Genomic DNA, 25620 nt, shown 5'->3' with positions numbered 1-25620 from the left:
ATAGTTAATGTTTACGTAAGCAACCTGCAGGGGTGCACAAAGTAAAGTGTTCTTTCAGATATCCCCATGAAAGCTGATGAGAATAACCAGCCATTTCACGGACTTTAACAGCAATATTCAAGCCACTGTGATATAGTGATACAGTGTCTTCACTGAACACTGCGTTATGCAGTATGAAAATCTCTGACCTCTATCAGCAACAAGTATGGTAAATGAATATCTGTATTTATCTCCATTTATGGTGATTTGTGTTAAAAGGTACCCATGCAAGCTGTGCATGCTCTCTTCAGGTAAGACACTTTATGAAAATGAATTTCAGCATCCCCCCAAAGTTCTTTCATAAACTTTTCTAAAGCACCGTAAAGACTCCAAAACTGGGAGTATATTAATATGTCATGTTATGAATGAGTAATACATAAAAAGTCTGAAGAGCTGATCAGGTAACATCCCACAGACTAGTTCTATAGCCCATCTCCAGAACTGCATCTTTTAGTAATTTCTTAGGACAGCAGCAGCACTTGTTAACTGGTAAATGCAAGTAAGCAGTCACCCTGAAGACAGCTATTCTCACCTGCCTGGTTTTTTAAAGTGTAGTTTTGTATTATCAGCCAAATCCATCTTTTCTAAGGAGACCTTTGCAAACACTAGAGATAAAGAACAGTTCTGGCTTCAAGAAATGGACTGACAGGAAAACAGGTTCTTAAATTCTCCAAGCTTAGCTGAAAGAAACAGGAACTTGTGTTCCATCCACACACTTTGTGCTACTGTCACTGCTGCTTCATTGCCAACTGACTCTTGTTCATGCTAATTAACTTCTACAGTCATATGACTTAAATACAGATAAAATTTCATTCTGCTTTATCCGTTTGCTCTGTTAGTCATTGTATCCTTCTGCTCTGTTATCAGCAGTTCTAAGCATAAGCTCAGATTTGCACTTAAATCAAAATCACTATTAAACAAACCTTGAGTTTCAGGGGATCCATATCTTTAGACATTTCTTGTTTTCTCATCTCAGCAATGGTCTTTGGTCCCTTTTTATCAGATTTAGCTGAAAATCCTTGATTAGATAAGAGATCCTCAAAGTCATTTTCTGAAACTTTTGGCTTTTGACCTATGAAAGGAGAAAAAAACATTAAATGAAAAGTTACATAGGAAAATACATTAATGGGGGAAATATATTACACTTGGATACACCTGCATGACATTTCTTACTACCGTGATAAATATCTTTCAGTGGCTTGATAGACGCCACAAGATGAACAGAAAAATAGGAATAAAAGAGATCATTGACAAGCGTTCAGTCCAGCACAACAGATAACCTCATGTGCATACATGTGACTCAATACTTGCACGTTCTCTTTTTTCAAAAATGGAGTAGATTTGAGGGAGTACACATCTACCTATTCATGATTTTGGAAATGTTTACATTTTTCCATTATAAAGTAATTCTAACTGCTGTGCAGCAGTTTTTCAAGTGACCACTTACACAATACTCCAGTCAGAAGTATGTAGTCCACACTTAAATACGTTGAAACTTGCACAGAATAATGAAGGGATAAGATATAAACACTAATAGTCATTACAGAACCAACAAATTTCAGAAAGCTGTAGAATAACTGAATTCTGAAGAGGCCTCTGGATGTCATCTAGTCCAATCCTCACTCAGAACAAGGACAACCAGTAAATTTCTCAGGTCCTTGTCCAGTTGAGGTCCACCTGTTTTCAGGGATGACAAATCACAACATCCTCTGCTCCATTTCAGCATTTCATCATGCTAATTGAATTTTTTTCCCTTGTTCTCCAGTCAGACTTTCCAGTGCTGCAACTTATGCTACTACCTCTCCATCCTGTCACCTCTTTCCAGAAAGGGTCAACAGAATCATTTCAATTTACGGAAGTACCTGCTGTTCACTTATACACCAGTTAAAGGGAGGCATAATCCTAATACCAACACACCAGGAAAATAAAATTTTCGAAGAAGGTTAATGTAGAAGAGGCCATTCCCACCCCTATACCTCTAGGTTTGCCTATTCAGTTGGAACATCTTAACAGACTGGTTCCAAGAATGATTCTACCTGCTCCCATCCCCATCCCTGTTTGAAACGCAAGAATTTCCAGTAAGTTTAACCTCAGTCTTGTAAGACTAGCTACTATTCTTCAGCTAAGAAAAACATTGCATCCTTTTACCTGTGTATCACAAGTGGACTAGCATGAAGCAACACTATCAACCATCTCTCCCTGGAGAGATCAAATTTACCTTTCTAACCCAATGATACAAAACCAGTACCCATGTGGGTGAGTGAATGTAGCCTTGAGACTTTATGCCCAGACTTGCAAACATCTGAGCCATGGTCAGCTTGTCTCTGTGATATTCTAGTGTAGCTTTGCAAAAGCAGGACACCAGATTTGCCAAGCTCTTTTCTGATTTCTACTAAGACACAACCTAAACGTAAATAAAAAGATGAAGGTACAAGAGTTTCTGCAGTTAACAGCACATCTGACTAACTTCACACAGGCTGTTAGAAGTAATGCCTTCAGAAAACTTACCAAAGCTTGGGGTTCTGACTCCTCTTTCTTCTCGTCCTCCAATAACACTGAAGTTTACTGTGTAATTTGGTTTAGCTGCTGTGCTGGATTTAGTCTGGGACTGCCATGAAGCACTTTGTGGTTTTGTGGATTTCTGCCACTGATTTCCCAACTTCTGAGATGGAACAGTCTTCTGACCAAAGCCACTACTTGAAAGCCCACCACTGGAGGAACCTAACAATAAATAACTAAATTAGCTGTTCAGCTTGGTACCTGTCACCTGTTTAATACAAGTCAGACAGTTTGGTCTTGACATCTAACCACACAGTTTACAGTGATATTACTATACAAGAGAAAGTGTGTGTAAAATGAAGTCTTACAAACAAGTAACTTGGATGGCAGGAGCTAGAGCCATTGCTGAAAGTCTTCCAGTCTCTTACAACTCAAGTTCTCAACCGTCAGTTTTAGCAGAAGCATTTGCTCTTGTCTGATCAGCCAGGCATGTGTAAGGCCACAAAATAATTTGGCAGTGACAATAGTTCTGCCTCCCAATTCATCACACTTCAACATCTGTTAATATACAGAGGACACTGAAAAACTAGTGATATGATCAAGAAAATGTAATATATTGAGAATGTTTTCAAATGAATGCTTTCAAAGTCTCCAGTGACTTCTTGCACTACTGCTTAAGAAAGATGAGAAGATTATTCTACAGTAGCATTATCACGGAATGTTGCACATGAGTAAAAAGAGCACTGAAGCCTGCAGGAGATATTGTTTTAATCACCCTGGTGTGATCTATAGGCTTCTGTCTATCAACACAATATTGACTCAAATTATAGTATCCCATTTCCCTTCATTAAACCAGTATAAATAATACTGCTTAGCAGCTTCACCGAATACTCACTTTGGGAAGAACACACAGGGCCTTTTCTCCACTCTACAATACTCATTGTAAACAAATTGAGCAGAAAAAAGTTCCAACCTTTTAAATTCATTATTCAGCTTCTTGTCTCACTGATGAGAATAAACCTGAGGTGTTTTTAATTCTAAACCAAGCCACCATTAAATTGCCCTTGACTGACTTCCTTTGGAGAGATTCCTAGAAACTCAGTTCCCTTGACAAGCTGCATATACCCACAGGGAAAAAAATAGCATGATAATTGCATTTAGATGAATCTAGATTTTTTGGAAGAGAAACATTTTATACCACACTTATAGCATCCTAAAACAGATTAAGACCTCTTCATGTTGGAAGCATTCCCTAAAAATGATGGAACACAAATTCAAGACTAGCGGTCAAACGTGGTCCCACACCTGAAGCCAGCCAGGAAGTGTAATATGAATAAAATATTGATACTTCAAAACCTGAAATCTTTATCACTTGGTCTTGAATGACAAACTCATGATCCTATCTCATTATTTCTTAGAGGAAGGTAAATTAGTATTTGCATCTCCACACACATTATTAATCAGCTGCTGATGATTAGAACCTAACTTTCAGCTCAAACATATCCCAAGTCAGTTTAAACTTACATGATCTTGTTTCTATTTTTCCCCCCTTTTATTCACCCTAAAGCCTTAGAAAAAACAACCAAGCTTGCCTAGGTACACACAGCAATGTAAACTCAGTTTCCTCTTTCAGAACTGGTTCCCCACACCTCAGCTCCCCTGACAGCTCTCTTTTGTAGCTTCCATTCATAGGTGTAACAGCTTACACAAGAGTATGTCTCCCCAGGGCCATGTACAAGATACCATACTATAGCTCGAAATACCACACCTCATAAAACCTAGTATTGCAATAAGAGACCTGATAAAATTTAGGATTGCACTGTTTTTTCATTAAAACACCTAATTGCATGGTCAACTCAGTCTTCAGTCATTTCTAACCTGTGAAATTTACAGAAAAAAAATCCCTGTTACTAGTCAGAGTACATGACCTTGCACACTGAAAAATAATCTCATTGTCCTACTCTTTCAAAACATTCTACTTTCATTATTTCAGTCTTCAAGGCCAACAAATTCTTCCTGTAGGACAAGCCAACGCCTCACTATCAGCAGCAACTTTTCCAACACCACACTCCTACTTTCTGGTACAAATTCATTTTTAGAAATGAAGAGTGAGAGAACACCAACTATCACAGAACACGACTGGTATCCTACCACAAGCCTAATACACTACTACTAAATACCTTTAGCTATTCTTTTCTGCTTATATAGCATTCCCAATTAAGCAGCCTTTACCCTCATAACTCTTCTTCCAGAATAATGACTTGTATGTGAGGGCCAAAAAACTCCTATGAAAAATACTACACCAACTCGAAACTCCAGTTCTTACAACTCCCTGAAAATTCAGTTCAAGCCTGAGAAGGTTAACTAGCACAGTGGTATCTGGCTACTTTTTAATGCAGTCTTTTTTCCTATTGAAAGTTACCTGAAAGACTAATGAATTGATCTAAATCCTGCTAAAATCAGTATGATTTCTTCCACTGGTTCGGTGTGCACTATACCTACATCTCCAAGTTATTTTTTTACTGTCACACTATTTATAGACTTAACGAGTCCATATTAACATAAATTATTAAACTGGAAATTTTTTCTAAATTATTTACTGCAGAGCAGCCTTAGTGATACTGCTTCAACACTAGAATTTTGCAAGTAATTATGCACAGGCAACAAAGACAACAAACATTGTATGTTACCTTGTGTTTATATAAGATAATTCCACCAAGAGGGTGCTCAATTCAATACACAATGCTAACTGCCAAGGCAATAGGGTAAAACATCTGTCAGCTCCAAGCTAAGGGAAAAAACACATTTCTGCAATTCAGCAACTCAGCAACTATGGCCTGTTCCAAATCGTTCCTTGGACTCTTGGCAGCTAGTCACATTTAACAGCTACAAATCAGGCATTTGCTATGGCAGTGTGGTCCTGAAATGCAAGGACCTCAGCTCTTTTTATTGCCCTTAGTTTTAATGCTGTTTGAGAAGGCTGCAGGGCTAATTTCTGAGTCTGGGTTGAATATAACATCCTGGGACAAGTGTTACTCTGCAATCTGTCTCATTTTACATAACTTCTTGTGCACACCACTGCAAACTGACAAACATTCATAACACTCATAGTATTGGTGTACAAGTATGGGCTTGATTTGTGCTCATCTTACAAACACGACAGATTTGAGTAGCAGAGCTATGAAGGCCTACTGAATTCAAAGGAAAGTACTGACTTAAAAGGACACAACTGCCACTTTGGATGTAACAAAGAATTTAATCCAGCTTTCATTTCATATCCTTCACGGCACAGTATCAATGCTAGATAAGAAACCTCATGCTCAGTTACTGAATCACAACCCCTGGTTTCTCTTACCTTCTCAACTAGATTCTTGAGCATTAAGTATTTATACTGTTTCTAAATCACAGCTGTGATTATCTTCTGAATATTACTCTGGATGTTTCACACAGTCTCTGTAAAGATTCAATCTTTTCTTGTTACTTGTCTGTTCTCAGCAACTGCCTAAAGCTGGTTGTTAACAAGCAAAAGGAAACACTTCCCTTTATATAAGCTATCAGTTACATTTATTGGCACAAAAAGCAAATCAAACCATAGAGGCATTAAGCATAGACTCTTAAAAGTAAGATCTTACCTGGAAGACCAGATCCAAGATTGGCAAGATCAGCAAAAGGATCAAAGTTCTGAGATTTAGCCTGGCTGAAAGACAGGCCTGAAGACACACTGGTCTGGCTCCCTGTGGTAAAAGCTTGACCTGTATAACAAGAAAATGTTATCAGGTACTTGGTGTATTTGGAAATTAAGAGAATGAATAAAAGTACTATTTCCACAACACCTCGTGTAAACCTCCCCAGCATTCTGCTCCATGACATCTTTTACCTTGACAAGAATCACCATTACTATAGACAACTGAAACTATTTGGCTCCTCTACCTTGAACTTATCTGAAAAACTACACAAGTGCCTTACTGAAGGGGTATTTAAACACAAGAGCATAGACTCCTTTAAGCAAACCAGCAAAAATGCATGAAGACATGTTGAGCAGTTTCAGGTGATTAAACTGACCAGGTTTGGAGCATTCCTTATTCCCTCTAATAGAATAATTTAATTTCATAATACCTTCAAAAAGAGGCTTCAACTGTGGTGATGCTACATTGCTGGTTGCTGAGGAATCTGCCCAAGAATCCCATCCACCCAAGAGATCTGGGTGGCTTGTAGAAGATGGTATTTTAGGTGGCTCTGGTGTCAGATTCCCTACAGAAGAAAAAAAACCCAACAACCTTTTGATTATTCTTTTAAGAAAACCATCACAATAATGGATCTTTTGCCAATACCAATAGAACATTGTCAGCTACAATGCCCAACTACATGGCTTGCTTAAATTTCTCCATAACACAGTCATGCAGTCTTAAACAGGACTCAGAAGGGTTTTACCACTGGAATTCCTTCATTTGTATTTGACACATCCCATGCACTTCATAGAGAAGATACTTTCATGCACAGGCAATGCCACGAATTTAACAGCTTAAGTCTCCTGGACAAAAGGACTAGCTAAGGGATGGCTTCAGGGCACACTGTTCCTGACAACACAGCAGGTAACCAGAAAGCAGCAGTGCTTCATGAAAAGGTGCTCCATATCACTCAGCAGTCTGGGTGCTACACAGGTGGAGCCAGCTCACTTCAAAATGCAGGTTTGCCTACCCCAGGCCTCATGTGACAAAGGGAGCTGGAGTTCTTGACAAACTAATAGCCCTTTTAGGTTCAACACATGAATGAATGCATGCAATTAAAGAGCAGGATACAGGAAGAGTGATCCTTTCTGGGGAAAGATTGAGAAACAGTAGCTCCACGGATAAAAGATGCTTTTCTATGTGCAAAGCAAAGCCACCATGCCAACTGAAAACAGATAATGAAACAGTCACATTCAAAAGGATGCAAGTGTGCTTCCACTAACTTCTAGAAATTGTCACATCCAACATAAGGTTACAACTGCAACCCCTGACGCTTGCAAATGATTCCCCCCTTTCTCACTCATACACAGTACGAGGTGAGCCATCCTCAGAATGAGAGGTTGTAGGTATGGAACACTCAAAGCTGCATGCCAGCTGAGCATTCCCTTTGAGCACAGCTTGTAGAGACAGTGAAGCAAGACTGCTTTTGAATGTAACAACCCCTTCAATGCTATGACAACAGTCTGTGCTATAGAGAGGTGATATTTCAGCAAAACCAGTATGTTTAGAGGTACTCTAAGACATTTCGAAGACCTAGAGTTTGGAAAGCTAACCCAACCATCCTTACAAAAATAGTGACATTTTGATACTTTGGATGTTTTGACTGCTACATCATGGCTTTTCACTTCTCTCAGCTTCTCAACTTTACATGCTGAATATTGATACCAAATCAAAGAAGCTATTTTATCCTATTTGAGGAAATAATTTGAAGCAGATTAAATATTGCCTCCACAACCTCAATCCACTAATTCTATTTATACTATATCTAGTAGATCTAAGTAGATCTTACACTTGCAAAGAGAGCACATCAAATACTCTGCAACAAATGTCTGACAAGAGCCTGTATTACAGCAGAGTCATCTCTGCTGCATGTGAAGGAAAGCATCAGAATAAAACGCATGAAGTAGCTGCCAACATCTTCTGAAGGTAGTACAGTTTTCAGCCATTTCTTCAGACTTAAGCCTCATGTCCCTGCCTCTGAAACCATGGGAGAAACACTATGTATTTGCCTCAGTACTCAGCTATCTGCTACACAGCAGTGTCACTGGCTATAAACGTCAAAGTATCCAAAAGCATCTATTCACCAGTTTAGAAATTTGCTGTACTGTATGCCACTCCCAAACGTTAAGTGGGCCTTGAATTAATATTAGTATTGATTTTTAAGCTAGAAATAATTGTGGCTTATGATCTCTGCTATTACAAGATTTTTACAGGGGCATGAAGAAATTTACCACCACTTACGTAATTAACTATGATAAAACCAAGCTGAGAGAACTAAGAATAAAGTAAACTACAGCTGAATGCATCTGAAAGATTAAGAACACACTATGTGAATCAGGTGTTTTACAACTCCTGGTTTAAGGGCAGTCAAGTTCATCACCTCCCCCACCCTGAAGAAAGCAAGGAGTAGCCTACTGCTATGTACAGCAGTAAATTCGCTATGAATAGTGCAAGCTCACATACATCCACTACACTTTTACCATAAAAATGTGAAACTTACCATAAAAATCTGAAACAATAGAGTACAACATGCAGTACCCTGAACAGATAAAATGTTCCTCCTGGAACTGTTTATTCTTATGCTATGTTCTTTCTGGTTGTACAACTTGGGCATTACAATAGATTTTAACATCAAGAAATAGCATTACCAACATGATACTCTGACTTCTACATATTCTGAAGAGGTATGACAAGACCACATGTTGAATCCCTTATTTTTGTAACCTGGCACAATGGAATTCATACAGACACTTAAGGTAAAGGAGCAGAATATCTACAGAAAGGGTAAAATATGAAGCATAGCTAAATATTCTGAAAGTTGAAGCAATTGAGATCATGGGCAAGCAGATCCATACCTGCTTGTCCCTTTAGTTCTTCTTTCATGTGCATATTTATAATCCTTAGCCATACAACAGTAAAGCACTGGAGGTCAGGGCATAATTCTTTACTAACACTGCTCAAATCAAGCTAAGATGTAAGAATAAGTTGGTTGGTGGTAATCAGATCACACTTTCCAGCTTCCCAAAGTAAGAGACCTGCGTTTTACTGTATCCCGCATGCAACTTCACATTAGGTTTAACTTGTCATCTCTACAGGAAATCCTTTAATCACAGAAGACAACAGGACTTTCTGTGAACCAAGAGGCTGGTTTAGTATGACAGAAGGATTTTTAACCTTGTCTAAAGCCTGACAGAGAATGCAGTCATCACAGAAACTAACTTCTACTCAGGAGAAGACTACATTGGTCACTCAGTTTCTTTTGATCACATTCCACATCTCCAGCTATCTTTTGCTCAGATCAGTTCATTCTCACAGAGGGAAATACATTCCTGACTTGACTTGCACTAGAGATGACTTGCTCGCATACCCCAATTCTGTTCTCAAAAATTCTCACTGAACAGATAACTACTAAGAAAAATGGATACTCCTCCAGCTACAGATGATAGCTTGTGTTTGCAAGTGTGGCCACTTTAGAAAGGTTATCAATTCTAGAGTGAACAGTCAACCCACCTACTAGCTTCTCTGCCAAATTACTAGAGCTTTTTGCAGAAAATTATATTATCCTGTTAAGATAGTGCTGTTTAGCAGCAACTGCTCAACATTTTCATATTACAGGACAGAATGCTTTAACAGACCAGATATTCTTTAAGAACTACCTTTTCAACAAATTGAAATTATATTTTAAAACTCCTGTTTTAAATTTCAAACCACATTGAGAAATACAAGCCTAAAATTCTAATTCTTGAATTTGTGTTCACTGAAACAGCTTTTCTCCTGGTATCTATAGACATTTAGTAATTGTTTACTACCAAAGAAAGCTTATCCGTCACTAAAATTTAATTCTAGACACTTATTACTGCTCCAACAGTAGATTCAGCATATCTCATTGCTGCAGTTTATTCTGAATGAACACCAACATTACCACCAATTTATTTTTAGTGAGTTTAAAATTGTTTCTCACTTTAATGACCTCATGTTTGCACTTTCTTCTGCTCGCTCAACACAATTCTTCCAAATATGTCATTTGAGAACACACTCTCATTTGCCTTTGTTCTCTAGTTACTAGTTATCATGTCCTTTCACTCACACTCATTCATATTAAAAGTATTATAGCTGTTAATATTCCTAACTTCCTTGTAAAAAACTGATATCTGTGACTGGATGGAATTCTAAAAGCTCAAATACATAGAAAACCTGTCATTCGAAAGGTAAACATAAAGGAGCATGAAATGTTATCCCAATTCCTCCACTTACAAAGGGTTTTTAAAGCCTGCATAGCAACAGTGAAATATTGGGAAATCACTGTGTAACAGTAGATTGCAGAGCAGATGGGTCCATTTTAAGTGCCTTTTCCCTACGTTGACAGAAAGCTCCAAAAATCACATTAAAATAGCAGGTACACTAATGCATTTACCAGGGTGCAAGTTATCAACCAAAATCAGAAAGAGTAAGCATAAAACAATAAGCATTGAAGTCAGATGTCAGAATATTTTTTCTTTTTCTTCTGTACTTGCTCAAATGTTACTAGCAGCTGAACATTGACCGTGGTCTCCTTGAGGTTGCAGGTAAACATTTAGAGGGCAGATAAACTCACATTTAACTATTTTTCCAACTTAAATTAAGGGTTCTCTGTCATGTGGGGATTGGAGCACCTGTGATATGAGGACAGGCTGAGGGTGCTGGTATTGTTTAACCTGGAGAAGAGAAGACCTGGAGGTGGGCAATCTTATCAATGTATATAAATACTTAATGGGAAGAAATAAAGAAGACTGAGCCAGACTCTTCTCAGTGCTGCCCAGTGGAAGGACAAGAGGCAACGGGCATAAACTGAAACATAGGAAACTCCATTTAAACATAAGAAGTTTTTGCTCTAAGAGTAGTCAAACACTGGCACAGGTAGCCCATAGAGGTTGTAAAATCTGCATGCTCAGAAATAATAAAAATCAGCAATGACAAGGTCCTCAGCAGCCTGCTCTACTTGACCCTGCTTTGAGCAGTTCAACTAGATAATCTCCAGAGGTCCCTGCCTCTGGAGTGAGACAGATTTTGACTGAAATGATGCTCCATGGATCAGTATTGATCAAATCTTCTACTGAGCATAACAAAATTATCATCTGTTTGGTAACCTCATACAGTGACATTAATAGTGTCACACCTAAAAGTGGCATAAAACTGTCAACTATACAAGTATACAGTAACAGCTGTATGTTTTAATTGTATCTATAGGACAGAACAAAAATGTTGCAAAGAAAGCAGCAAGTGGGATCTTCTCAGTAGAATCAGCCACAGTTGGAATATAATGCTTAAATACATGGCAGAGAGGGCAATCAGCTGGCCAGCCTTTTATTTCAAGGAGGAAGCCCTCATTTCAGCCAAGCAAATACTGCATCTTTTTTATCCAGTTTCTCTGTAGCTAACACTTGGACTACATCACTCAGAGGCAAGGTCAACTAGATTGACTGTCCAACAAGAAGGGGCAATTCAAAACCATATGCAATAAGCTCTGGGAAGATAACACTCTTGGATTCAGGGTGAGGAATGCGATACCACCATTTCTAACTACCTCCAATTTATAAGTGAGGGTCTTCAGCAGTGGCCTTTGTAAGGAGTGGCCTGGGCTGCTCCATGCTGGGCACAGCCAGCTCCAACAGACCCACTGCAGGACACAGCCGAGCCCCTCAGCCCAGATGGTGGTGCTTCTGGGAAAACACATGTAAGAAATGGTAAAACATACCGTACAGCATCTGTTAAAGGAGTAAGAAAAGTGTGAGAGAAACAGCCCTGCAGACACTAAAGTCAATGGAGAAGGATGAGGTGCGCCAGGTGCCAGAGCAGAGATTCCCCTGCAGCCCATGGAGAAGACACAATGGAGCAAATATCCACACTGCAGCCCATGGAGGACCCCACGCAGGTGGGCATGCCCTGGATGAAGCCACAGCCCATGGAGAGAAGCCCACACAGCAGCAGGCTTCTGGCAGGAGCTGCAGCTGCTGGGGGACCCACACTGGAGTAGTCTGTTCCTGAAAGACTGTATCCTATGGAGACCCATGTTCTTGAAAGACTGTATCCCATGGGAAGCACCTATGCAGGAGCAGGGTAACAGTGGGGGGATGAAAGACCAGCAGAGAAGAGCTGTAACAGACTGACCAGAACTCTAATCCCTATGGAGAGGACCCATGCTTTCCTCTGAAAGTCAGATTTAAAAAGCAACACTTCTGGCTCTACCATCACAACATTTTTGCAAGGGTATGTTTCTTTTTAAAGAATGAGCATGCTTAGAAGCTCTATTTAGTAACACTTCGGAAATAATGCGCTTAGGATGGAGATATGGGAAAACCGAACATATCACAAAGCTTTTTGTTTAAAGATTAATAGATTTTAAAATAAATGCATGAGGAAAAGGCTTCATCAAGAATACATCAGAGAAATTAAATGAAACAAATAAGATTAGAGTATTACATAATGTACTCTGTAAGTATATTACCAGAATGCATTCAGGTCAAGAAGGTCCAAGCTAGCCTCAACTTGCATTTTAAGAACTGGCTATACTATTAACTTGGCTTGCTGATTTCTTTTCCAAGGCTTCCAGAAAATCTTTAAAATCTGAATACAATCAAAATAGCATTCTGCCATCTAGAAAGTAAGTTTGCAGGTGTTTGTGTACCCTCAGTTCCAAGAGCTCTCAGAAGAATCTCCAGCTCCTAACAGAAGGTTAGCAATGCTAGAAATCCCCTCGCGTCATAAATATTAGCATGACATTATACAGCAAACCCTTGCTACTTGGTACATTTGTATCTGCGTTCCCAGAAAATGGAGCTAATTAAAACAGCAGTCACAACAAGTGGATCTATTAAGACACTAATCCACCTTGACTAAGCTGAAAGACAAATTCACAGAGTAGCAGAAACTGTTGAGAAACATAACACCAGAAGCACACTTACCTAAATTTAAGAAATCTGAGCTGGAAGAAGGTGGAAGTGAATTGTGTGTGGAAGGAACTGTACTAGCTGTAGATGTTGAGCTTGGGTTAAGAAACTCCCCAAAGAGGTCTGGACCAGACAGGGCTTGATTCTCTGAACCTGATGACATTGTGAATGGGTCAAAAGGATCAGCTAAAAAAGAAGCAGAAAACAAAATTATGACAAATTTTAGAATAAACACAGTTGAAAAAGCCTTACTCCTCTGGGGGCACAAAAAGTAGAGTTCATATTGGTAAATGCAGCAGCCTTCTGAGAATTTTTCATGGCAAAGAGTCACCAACTGTCCCTTCTTCTAGACATCTGTATTTTCATGTTGGTACAAAAAGTATTTCAGCCACACACAACATGAAAAGCTATGTCTTCAAACACAAATCCTTACCAGGGATGCATACATTCAATAACATTGTTAATTTCACCCATGTAAGACACACCTTAAATTTGAGTGATCATCCACATACAAAACAGAATTACACTTGTTAAATGCTCTATAATGCCAAACTATCAAAGAATTTAAACAAACAGACTATTAAACTACTAAAAAGTATATTAAGTAAAACATTCATACTACCACTGTGACTTGAAGGCATTGGTGACTCTGGGGCAGAAAGTGCGTCAACTCAAGAATGAAAACCAACAGAAGCAAGGCTTTCAACAGGTCTCTAGTGATCACAACTAAGAAAAAAACTAATTGGAAGCGTATTTATAGTCAGCATGGGGTAACATGTGACAGTCAGCTGGAATCAGAGCTCAAAATCTTCCCGCTTCTGCTGCCCTCTGGCGTCAAAATCCTCAAGAGCCCAGGGACTCCTGCCAGATTCACTCAGAAGCTGACGAGGAAGAATAATCCTGCCATAGTGCCCTAGCACATCCTGAGGTAATGACCACATTGTACAGGACTTGATAACACTTCAAAAAACAAACCCTGGAATCTCATCAAGCTATCTTACTATAGCATCACACACATCATACACAAAACCTCAAGTACAAGTTTTGATGTGCAAACTGAAAAATACAACAGTAGCCAAATATTCTCACTTCTGCAATTATCTTTTCTCTTACCCAATTCAAAGGTAGAATGAGATACATACAGGAGTACTCCCCAGGTGTTTTATGAAGGAGATAAGAAATGCATAGTTAAAGAAAAAAAAATAAAGCTTCTCCTTTCTGTAAAAATGGTAAATTAAGTGATTCCTTATTGACCACAGTAACAAAGTTCAATACTGACTTGCTTCAAAAGAAAAATATTTGAAATAGTCTAAATGTTCTATAAAAACACTTTCCAGCTGTATGTAGATTAAAACTTTTAGTCCAAATAAATTATCTTTGTGCAAATAAGCTAAACCTTGTAACAGTTTCCCAGATTATTTGACTAATATTCCCAAAAATCTTACTGTTAACTTCAGGCAGAGAATTGCTATTCCCAAAAGTTTAGTCATGTGACAGAGCTAATTGTCCATTGGTAAGAGGAACAGAACCTCTAAACTAAAATGCCTTGTTTTAAATACCAAGTAGATGGCAGTATAACATTCTCCTTCCTTCAGGGTACAGACCTGCCAACATCATCAGTAAAACCAGCAAGAAAACACCTTTTAGCAGTGCCATTATCCTACTTGTTTGAACAGTAATCTACGGGATTTCCAGTTGCCTAGCAGTCTTACATGATTAACACTCAAAAATCCCACACGGATGTTTGACCTAAGCGGCACAGCTCTGTACCACATCTAATGCTATTGCTTTACGTAAAGTGCAAGAAAGCAGTAAGTTATCTTGCTAAGGCATAAAATTGTAGTAAGTTATTTACACATGGTTTTAGAAAATGATCTAGCATGTAACATTTGTAGGGGAAAGCTATGGATTCTTCAAGAATACTGAACCTCCTTTAAATTAAAAATTTGATACTTTTCTGTTTACATGGTTTAAAGCTAATAGGATATTGGCAACATAACAAAATACTTGGATAATATACTGCAATTTCTCTCTTTCATGCAGTAAAAACACATATTCTATGCAGATTCTTGCTATACACCAACATGTCTTCAGTGTACAGATCAAAACATGGTGCTCAGAAGCACAATGCAAGCAGCAGTTTTCATCTGCAGGCCAGCCAAAGAGTACTGATGTTAAATTTATGTACCTGAAGACGTGGCTGCTGTTGAAGATGTACCCTGAGTAGCAGCTGGACACTGACTGCTGAAAAAGAAATCTGCTCCTTGTCCAAGAAGATCTCCAGTGGGCTCTTCTGAAATCTGTGATGCATTACCCACAAATAGATTGTTCAACAAGTCTGCATTACTTGATGAAGAGTTTATTTCTGAGATAAGTTGTTTCTGTTCTGGTGAAATATCAGAGTCTAGTCCCAGTAAGTCTACATTCTCTTCAGGAAGAGATTTTTGTAGCAGTGCAGATGGAGCTTCAAAATTGGCTTCAAAAAGCAACTCTCCTTCTGGAGTAATAGAGTCTTTTTCATCAACAATTACTGCACTTTCTTCACCTGGAAATGTAGGGAATTCCTCATCTGACGGATCACTCTCCTCCCTGTCATCATATAGTTGAACACGATCATTTTTAGATGAACTCTCGTCTATTACACTTTCTGGACTTTTTCCTTCTTGAATAAAAAGAAATAACAGCTTTAGATTACCAGGATTCTTCTGCCAACTAGGAAAAACCAGACTTATATGGTGAGATCATATGAAATCAATCCTTAATTAATCAAAGCTCACAAAAGAACTGATGAAAAAAAGAACTACTAACTATTGCCTACCACCTCTTTGTACAGGGCAGGCAAAGGGACAGCTCACTACCCCACTTGCCACTCTGCAAGGGCAGGTATTACAAATTTTTCCAAAATGAGACTGACTTGGACATTCACCTCAGGACATCATATCACTTACGACTTAGAGGATCACTCAGTAACTGCCACTCCACTTGATGACAGCATTCAATGACAGCATAAGCAGTTACTGACATTTTTGCCAACAAAGCAGAATCCAAAAAAATGACCTACACACGCACTATAAAGTTACATTTTCTCAGTCCTTACGTACTGATCTGGACCACACTGGCTAGTCTGCTTTGTTTCCTCTGTTCCTCAGCCAGCCTAAGTGGGGCTGTGGGAATGCAAAGGCTTCCTTGCAGATCTTTAAGGTTAAGATTTTTTCAGACAGAGAAAAATTTAGGTCAGCATTTAAGTTACACACAATACAAAAAAACATTACTTGGTGCTTATCCAAATGAAGCAGAATGACCACTCATTAACCAGCAAAGCTCATTCTTTAAATAGTTTTTTCTCATAGTCTGGTGAAATAGTGACTTTTGCTGCATAAGAAAGCTTAGGCACTCATTGGAAGGTGTGCAAGGCAACAAACATACAACAAATAGTTACTTCAGAGGAAAACCTATACCTTTCCAGTCCAGAGAATGAAAGAAGTTATTTGCATCAGTACTACTGCTGTGTGGGGATTCTGTATCAGTAGGTACACTTTCTGAAGACTGCTCCAGCTGGAATGCTTCTGCTTCATATTGTGCAGTCGAACCTGGTTGTCTAGGCAGCTCTGGTTTCCCTATAAAATAGATTTTAAGCCAGAATCCTTAGAGAAAAACTTCTAAAACACAATCCTAGTCAGAGCAGCTGGTATTTGACTTGCAGACTGACTGCTATAGCAAGACAACTGTATCTAAGTACCTATTACTATACAAAGGCAAATTCCCATCCTCACCCACCCATTTGAAATTAGCATTATTAACTTTGTTTCAACTGCAAAAGCTGGTAAGACCCTATCTTCAACTATAACATTAAATTAAATCAGACTCACAGCAAAACACTCAAAAATTCTATTTACATTTGTAGGAAAATGTAATTAACACCTCACTTGTAGCAACCATCCCCTAAAATATGCAAGAGCTACAAACAACAGCTGCAATAAGGAACAGAACATCAGCATTCTGTAGCAAATGAGCTACAGAAAAAACCCAGAGTATAAAGCCAGAGAAGAACACGGAGTTGTTAAACATCTCAAAGGAGTTAAGTAATACACTGTGTGCTGCGATTAACTACTTCTTATATTTCTTATTTTACTAGGATCAGAAATCAAGTGACTCTTGTGTAAGACTGAGTTTGGCTGAGTTACCTACTGCTATATCATCTCTCAAATAGGAGGCTTCCTTAAGGCAAATAAGACGACCCCCTAAATTATTAAGTGTTCATCCACCGTTTGGAAAGAATGGGATGAATGCTTGGGAGAAAGCTACTTGTCTAAATCTAAATACCAAAAACTGGCAGACCACTTTTTCACCCTCCTTCCAAGTACTCAGTTGTAGCTTACAGAGATGCTGAAAAAACAGTCTGTCTCAGAAAATATACATGAAGATTGTGATTAATGAAATACTGAAAATTCAATTTTAACTAGGCAAGTTTTATAACACCAGTTCACAGCACTTCCTCTTGCCCTATTCCCTTCCCACCAGCTTTAAGAAACATTTTCAATGGAACTTGAAACTCTTATATTTCATTTATTAATCAGAAAATGCAAGCGACTTAAAAAAAAATAAAGTAATTTTTACAGATCCTTATTATCAATGAAACACCTTAACTTTAGTGGGCTAAGACTTGTGTTCACAGTAAGATTTTTCAAATCTGTATAAACTAAGTTAAATAGAAAATGACAGAAATCATAATACAAAGTAAACATACTCTGCTTAAAAAAAAAAACAAACCATACACAAAGACAGCAGCAACTACCTTGTATCAAAAAAAATGTAATTAAGATGTACCATATCAAGAGCAGAGAGTGAGATCTCATGTATGGTGTACTAAAATCACCACAATAATCTCCATCATGCTTTTTATTCTGGAAGCACAGAGAAGGCTTAAGAGCCTTAATGAAAATGTCAAAGCTAATTACTGATACCAGAAGAAGAAGATACTGAATAGCATTAACTGGAATTAACGCAGGCATCTACAGATGAAGCACAGAATACATAGTATTAAAAAAATTAAATGTCTGCTGGATCACATTAGGAAAAGTTGAGAAATTGAATTACAGCATTACTTGGCTATATATAAAAAGGACCTCGATTAAACCATTTTTAGTTAAGACCATTTGTGAGGAATGCTCAGGTGATTTTAAGTGAAGTGATAATGGTGCCAGTTTAGGCAAATATAGTTCTTTCAAGACATTTTGCTTACAAATCCTGGCTGTCACAATCCTGTTTACTAAAATCCCTGCAAAGAGCATATTCATAGCTTTAAAGCAAGCAAATGTAATGACAGTGGAGGTAAGACAAGGATAATTATGATCCATTATTGAAGGATAATTTACACTCCTTCATATAATGCAAATTTTTAAGTGATATTTACAAAAAACACCTTTTAAATTTCTTTCTCTTAAAGGAATGTCAGAAATTAAACAAAAGCCTCAAACACTAAGTACATTAGAAATGTTATCACGTTCTCCAGTTTTTTAGTAGATTCATTACCAAATTTTGATAAAATCTCTTGTTGTTCCTCACGGGTGGAGAAAAGGATCTTGGGATTCAGTCCCTTTATATTCATGTTATCCCACGGTGGCTGTTCACAGCTAGGTCTGTCTCTGGGCTCCACCTCTACTTCCAGATTGACTTGAAATAAATCAGGATATTTTTCCTGTATGTCACAGGCATCCAGATCATATCTGCAAAGATGCATACAAGTAGATTCTTGATATTGATGGCTAACTAGATTAGACTCACTGCAGTCCAAGACAAACTTTAAAACAATTAGTATAAGGCTTAAAACATGCTGTATTTGTTTATTTTTTTCCATATATTTTAAACAGGTGGCATTTTGGTACTGAGATTTTTTGTGTCATGAACAAAACCTTCAGTTTCCTTGAGGTGAGAAAACAAAAGAATCTTAGAGCAATCAAAGGCAGCTACTTCCTACACTGACTATATTTCCTCCCCCCACCATATGTTGGTTTGGCAGGTTAAACAGTTTCAAAGAAAACTTCTTCGAGTATCCTACAAAAGGGTGTCAACATACTTGGCAAATTTCACTGTGGTGGCATTTCGGGGCACAAAACCTGTATGGAACTGAATCTGAAACATCTTCATTGAAGCCATCTGTTGAAAACAAGAAATACAGGGTAACTGCATAAATCCACATGAACAGTATGCACAGTGTTCTGCCTTTAATATAACACAAAGTATTTGCAGCATTAAAATATTTTAAAGTGCTTGTTTTGCTACCATTTCAGTTTAACTCCATATATACTTTATCATGAGAGATTTAAATGCAGCTTAAGACTGAATGCTGATAAATCTATTACTACCAGAAACGAACCACAAGACCTTGAACCAGATATATCTCATCATTAATCTCAGACTGTTAGTCTGTTAAATATTTCCAGACCCTGTTAAATATGTTGAAACTGCATGACCTTGATTACTTCTCCAAGTAACATACACTCATACACTAATCAAGAGATGTCACATATAAAGGAGTCCATTCAGAACAGTTTTAAATGTAGCACATTTAAAAGGACACTTTATAAGACATGCAAAGATTTCTTTTTCCTGTGCAACTTCAAGTGGACCATGCACACCAGACAAAATTATAGGGCTTTTCCAAACTGATTCATTGTAACTCTTCAACTTTCCCAACTCTTTCTTCTGCTGACAGAAAAACTACTTCCCCATGCCTGATCAGCATGTGAGAGTCCAGAAAACGCTACTATAGTAAGATTCAGGTAGCTCCTGGTCTTGCACAAATCCAAATTACAGCAAACTGGTAAATCTACAATGTATTTGTTCCCTGGCTTTAGCTACAACACATGTGGAATAGTCTTGTGAGTCCTTACAAAGCAAGTCATACAGTAATAGTCCAATAAATATGATATAATAAAATTCAATTATGAAAGCTTTCCTTGTAAATAAGCATTTATTAAACATCTTAACCAGAAGTCAAGTAACACGCATAGCATTGCCAGCAGGTTGAGGGAGGTGATCTTTCCCCTCTACCCAGCACTGGTGAGGCTGCATTTGACATCCTGTATCCAGTGCTGCGCTCCTCAGTACAAGAGGGACATGGACATACTGGAGAGAGTTTCTCTGATCCATCCATCTCCACTCTGAACTACATGTGAAGACCTGAACACCCTATTAAATCAGTTTTCTTAATCCCTTGCTATGCAAGGCATTTCCTAGAGGATAAACTAAATCCTCTCAAATTAACCGTGAGCAAGTGGGAGACATTCACAATGCCCAGCTCTAGGCACTTTACAGCAATATTGAAACATGGCAGTTGATCGCCATTAGAGTTCTGCAGAGAGCTTCGGGGGCAATTTAGAGTCCATAAAACTAAGGACACATTGAATATATTTCCATTAAAGCTCCAAACCAGGATCATCACAAACACTCTTGATGTTTCATGTCATAGCAGATGGATGAGAAAATTCTCACCTTTTCCGATCAGTGAATAAATGCCAGAGAAACCACATCAAAGAAACCCTATCATCAGTGAAATGGAGATTGCACAAAGAGTATAAGCGAACCTTGGCTGAATTTTCCCCAGTTGTATGCCTTCTTCACTGATGACCGTGAACCATACACTAGTTATTTTTGTGCATTATAGAATCATTTCACTGAGCTTTCACTTTTAGGGTATTCTGGAAGATCTGGCCCATAGCACCCTGGGGACACTAAGAAAGTCTTGAGCCTCTGCAACTTGACAAGATTTGATACTCATCTTTCTACATACAAAGTAGAAAAAACATAGGGAAAACCATTTGTTTCAGTAATAGTAGATACATATGAATATGCTTGTTTGCCCCAAATGTATGGAAACTGTCTGAAGAACATCTGGATCAACTTTCACAATGCTCCAAGTTATCCTAAACTTTGCACTATCTTCCTATCTTTTACATGGACCTCCAAGTTTAATTCGGGTTACTCATTGGGAGAAAAAAAAAAGCTTCTTTTTTAGAAATTTGAAGATAGTCTTCATCAGCAAGTTTTCTGTGATCTTGCAATACATTTGCATACATAGGTGAATTAAAAAAGGAAACATGCATTCTCCCTTGGAGAACAAAGACCCGTAAGAAAATCAGCTATAAAAACTCTACCTAGCTCTAGAAACAGGGTACAAAACCAAATGGATTTTTCTAGCCTGTTTTGTAAACGCAGTCCCCTGGAATTCCACTTTTCTACTGAGTGTGTTTTTCCTTAGGTTACAATTTGTGTGTATGGAATTAAAAACTTCTGGCTTATTGTGCAACTTAACAGATATTAATCACTGCCTCAAAAAACTGGCTAGAGGCTTTCCATGCAACTATAAGTCACTACTAAAGTAATTTCCAGAAATGCTTACCAAAGCATCTACGGGCAGAGCATTAAGACTGGATATACTTACTAGGCTTGAAAAGGCTGAATTCCCAAGCACATGAAAAACTCACACATTTCTTTGAACAAAGAATAGCAAATAAAGCCATGTACTTAATGAGATCACAAATACAATTATGATACAAAACTGCAACAAGAAAAAGTAAATCCTCCATGTAGGGTCTTAAATTTATTATTACCTTGGCTTGTAGTCTGCCTCCTAGTGTTGACCTGGCATGATAGATCACAATGAGAACATCTCCCTGGACTGTTATACCTAGTGGAATTACTGCTTTCCCATCTTCAATTTTAAACTCCCTGAAGAAAAAACATATAACCACAGTTAAGTTAATCTAAAAAAAAAAAAAAAAAAAGCTTATTACCTTATGTTTAGTTGGGTTTCTCCAAGGCCTTCAATATCAACCCATAAAATTCTGCTTCAAGTTCTTACTTAGAGAGAAGGAATTTGCTCTGAATGATCAAAACTTAAAAGCTGCTCCAAAAATAACAAGACTAACAGTTGCCTACAGCAAAGCAACAGACATATTTAGACCCGTAGTTCTCAAATTAAATATGGGAGAAACATGTGTTCAAGTTGCTGCTGGGAAATGCAAGAGATAGGATGTCCTGAAGAAAGCTGTTCCAAAGAAAGGTGCAGAAAGAAACCATAGCTGCACTGCTGTGGTATGTTAGGACTCCCACTGAGGGACAGTGTGGTAGAGGAAAAAAAAAAGGAAAATGTTATTATAACACCCCCCAGCTGTTTCTCTTCCTGCTCTCTTCAAAGTCATTAAACTCCTTACAGGGCTTGGATTTATAGGAAAGCTAGAAGGACTTCAGTATTCTCTCATCTTTCCTCTGTCTGTGACTATCTACACCTAGCATTACTAGTACCATTTCCAATTCCTCTGCTGTATTATAACAGCAGACACCAGAGCCGTACAGGGGCTAATAAGCACTCCCTTTACAGCTATCATGCCTGTGGGATCCTTACTGTTTCTGTGACTGAGACGTGATGTTCAGTTCAGTACCTGTACACGAGGAATCAATCTTCCCAGTTTACAACACATCGAGTGAGAGGAAAAAGGGTCTTGCTCACCTCTGCCTCCCAGTGGCCACTGTGCCACCCCACCATCATCCCCACTTTCTGCAGGAACAGATCCAAGCTGCCATTATAACCATGTTGTCTTTTCCCCATGATTTACCTTCCAAGATCAGTTAAAACAGGAGAGAGGAGCTGTTTTGTACATTAAAGAAGCTTTCTGCTCAACTGGCACATGCAAAATCATGCTTTCACCCCACCGTAAGGACTTCATATTTAAGTTAGTACAGAAAAAAATAATGTGCTGTTTCAGAGCAAATCATAACCTGTACTTACTTCATTTTGTCATATTCCTGGGAAGTAGTGGTTACTCTCTCATCTCCCACATAAACTTCACAAAAAGGCCTGCAGCCATTACGCTGCTTACTGAAAAGAGGAACAGGAGTCATGACGATTGATCTGACAAGGATAGGCTTGCTGTGAGGAATAATGGGTTCTTCAGCCATCATGTCACACATGTATTCAATGTATCTGCCAAAACCAAACATACTCATTTAGCCAGAGAACCAAATTCTAAAAATGGGTTAACAGGTAGGTGAGTGACTTCTATTCATATCCAGCCACTGAGCAGTGACAAGCGCTAATAATAAAACACTGGGAACACTTAGCAGCACTTCCAGTAAATGGATTTTCAAATCTGATAGAATTTCACAAAGAGGAAAATGAAATAGAAACATGGAGAAATATTTACGATCCCTAGCCAGCCTCTCAATTTAAGGACAGCAACAGAGTTTCTGTACGAAAGCCTGATGGCTGCATCACAACAGAAAAATATACTGCCCAGAAAATTGAATACAGCACTGCATATGAACTTATCTGCACCTGTGTCCCACCTTCCAGACAGCTCCAGACATTGCCTTAGGTTGGTAGCTTTACATACATTAACTTGTAGAACAAACTAGTCACTCTTTCCAAAGCCCTTAAAATGCCAAACTAGGAGAACTATTTACTTCGTATCTTACACTTAATGGATAAAAGTTGCACAGCAGTTCTGGAGCTAGTAACTCAAAGGCTTTAAGTTTATCCTCATCTATAAAAGTTATATTTAGAGGACCCATTAAATATACTCAAAATAAATCTGTACAACAGCATAATCCATCATTTACACTTAACTACTCCTTCTCACCTTTCTATATCTAATCCTTTTTGTAGGAAACACCCTTACTACCAGTGTCACTTGCTACTGAGGCTTCATTTTTATAAGATCTACCAAATTATATCAAATATTCAGTTTAAAACATTTGTCAAAGTATATGAAAGTCACCTCTGCATGCACTCCTTTAAAAAACAGAAGGCATTCTTACCTAAACAGAAATCATTACTGGTCTTTCCACAGAACTTGCAGTGTTCTGACATAGTGAATGAAGCCTATTGTAATAAACTTTTAAAATATGGAATAAGTCTTACACATGTGGAAGAGGATTTTATACTTAAGAGCATTCAAAAGCACTGCATACCCTTGTTTTCATTCCTAGCATTTCTTCACTACAGGTCATATTCAACTCACTTTGAAAAGAACATCATGAGTAACTTAAGGGCTCACAGAATTCAGAACTACTTTCTCTACTCACGATACATCTATTTTTCCAAGTATTTTGCTGTTTGAACACAGACACTATTGAAATAATTTATCTTCCTAAAAAGCATCCTGTAAAAATAGTAGCATATTCATAACTGCATAACTATTTGCTTCAACAGTACCCTACAGACTGATACTGTACCTTTTATGAGAAGGCCAAATGCCAGGAGGACAGCGTTTCATACTGAACATATAAACTGCAGCTTCAGCAGTAGTGAAGAGACGACAGAAACACAGAAAAGAACAAACTACAACAGCAGACGCTGCTCTTCCATCCTACAAAAAAAAGTGTAACTTTGTTACTAAACCTAGTGGAAAAAGCATTACTGAAGAATATGCTATCTCCTTATTTAATGTCAATGAAATCCAGGGTCTAGTGGGATCATTAGATTTGAAGTTTGTATCTGAATGTGAAATGTTTTCATTCAATTTCCACACAATACAAAAAATACTACATATTATCTGCTTGCTCAAATGTGAGTAATTGCTTTACTTTAACACTGTTTGAAATTTTCAATTGACATTTACTACCTTATTGTCTCTAATATCCATTTTTAAGTTTGTTTCCTGGCTGCTACCTGAAACACCAGTTCAATGCTGTTTTTGGCTGATAACCATGGACTTCTGCTACAAGAGAAGTCCTAAGATTCAGAACAACTAAGCCACACTGAACACTTTAGTCTTCTGACTAAGACTGCCTGAGATTTGTGGCAAGCTATTAAACTAAGAGAAGGAAATTAAAACAATGAACCTCTTTCTGCAGGGACCACAGCTACACGCATCCCACACTCATCCCTACACTACAGAATACTGAAGATTCAGAAGAGGTAATGGTTGACAGAACAGAATCTCTCAAATTTTTTTTTACTAACAACATGGAACAGATTTTTTTGTAGTCATTTGGCATGAGTGTGGAAGTGAGGAAGAAGGAAATGTTTTTCCTCAACCTGTTTTAACAGGCATTTCCTTCAAAGCCAGGCTTCTACTCTTACCATTACATAGATCAATGAAAAGGTCTGCCAGCTCCATAACAGTGAGATCTTTAAAGAGCAGTTCAACAAATCAATATTATTACTCTTGGTGTAACTAGCAAGCCCAATGATTTCCAGAAGTCACTGAACTAGTCTATGATTCTGTGGGCTGGACCCTGCCTTTCAGTTAAATTTCACACAGATGAAACAAAACCATGGTCCCACCCTGAGAGCCTACACTTAGGACAAAACATTAATGAATACAAGGGAAGAATGGACCAATACTGGTCAGCACAACAAGCAGTGACCTATGTACACTTGCGTTACAAAGCCACTTCCACATTAAAGCACCATACCAAGGGGA

General features: G+C 38.2%; 1 protein-coding gene across 5 annotated transcripts in view; it reads right to left on the bottom strand.

Moving 5' to 3' along the window:
• The window catches only part of GAK (cyclin G associated kinase), a 70195-nt gene that overhangs the window by 5291 nt on the left and 39284 nt on the right, over positions 1 to 25620 (bottom strand). For 2 of the 5 annotated variants that reach the window (XM_075020917.1, XM_075020919.1), the window contains 12 exons: positions 24428 to 24561; positions 22983 to 23177; positions 21805 to 21922; positions 19269 to 19348; positions 18725 to 18918; positions 16651 to 16809; positions 15381 to 15854; positions 13208 to 13378; positions 6655 to 6789; positions 6171 to 6290; positions 2548 to 2760; positions 963 to 1111 (listed from right to left, as the gene is read on the bottom strand). In XM_075020917.1, coding sequence (XP_074877018.1) covers positions 963 to 1111; positions 2548 to 2760; positions 6171 to 6290; positions 6655 to 6789; positions 13208 to 13378; positions 15381 to 15854; positions 16651 to 16809; positions 18725 to 18918; positions 19269 to 19348; positions 21805 to 21922; positions 22983 to 23177; positions 24428 to 24561 — 2142 coding nt within the window. Of the gene's footprint in view, positions 1 to 962; positions 1112 to 2547; positions 2761 to 2906; positions 3097 to 6170; positions 6291 to 6654; positions 6790 to 13207; positions 13379 to 15380; positions 15855 to 16650; positions 16810 to 18724; positions 18919 to 19268; positions 19349 to 21804; positions 21923 to 22982; positions 23178 to 24427; positions 24562 to 25620 lie in introns of those variants that run through there. The other 3 variants (XM_075020918.1, XR_012649037.1, XM_075020920.1) reach the window with 3 other exon arrangements.

This window comes from Buteo buteo, chromosome Z (assembly GCF_964188355.1).
Source record: "Buteo buteo chromosome Z, bButBut1.hap1.1, whole genome shotgun sequence".
NCBI lineage: Eukaryota > Metazoa > Chordata > Aves > Accipitriformes > Accipitridae > Buteo > Buteo buteo.
The sequence above is the reverse complement of the archived record's forward strand: the minus strand, read 5'-3'. Positions and strand labels throughout refer to the sequence as shown.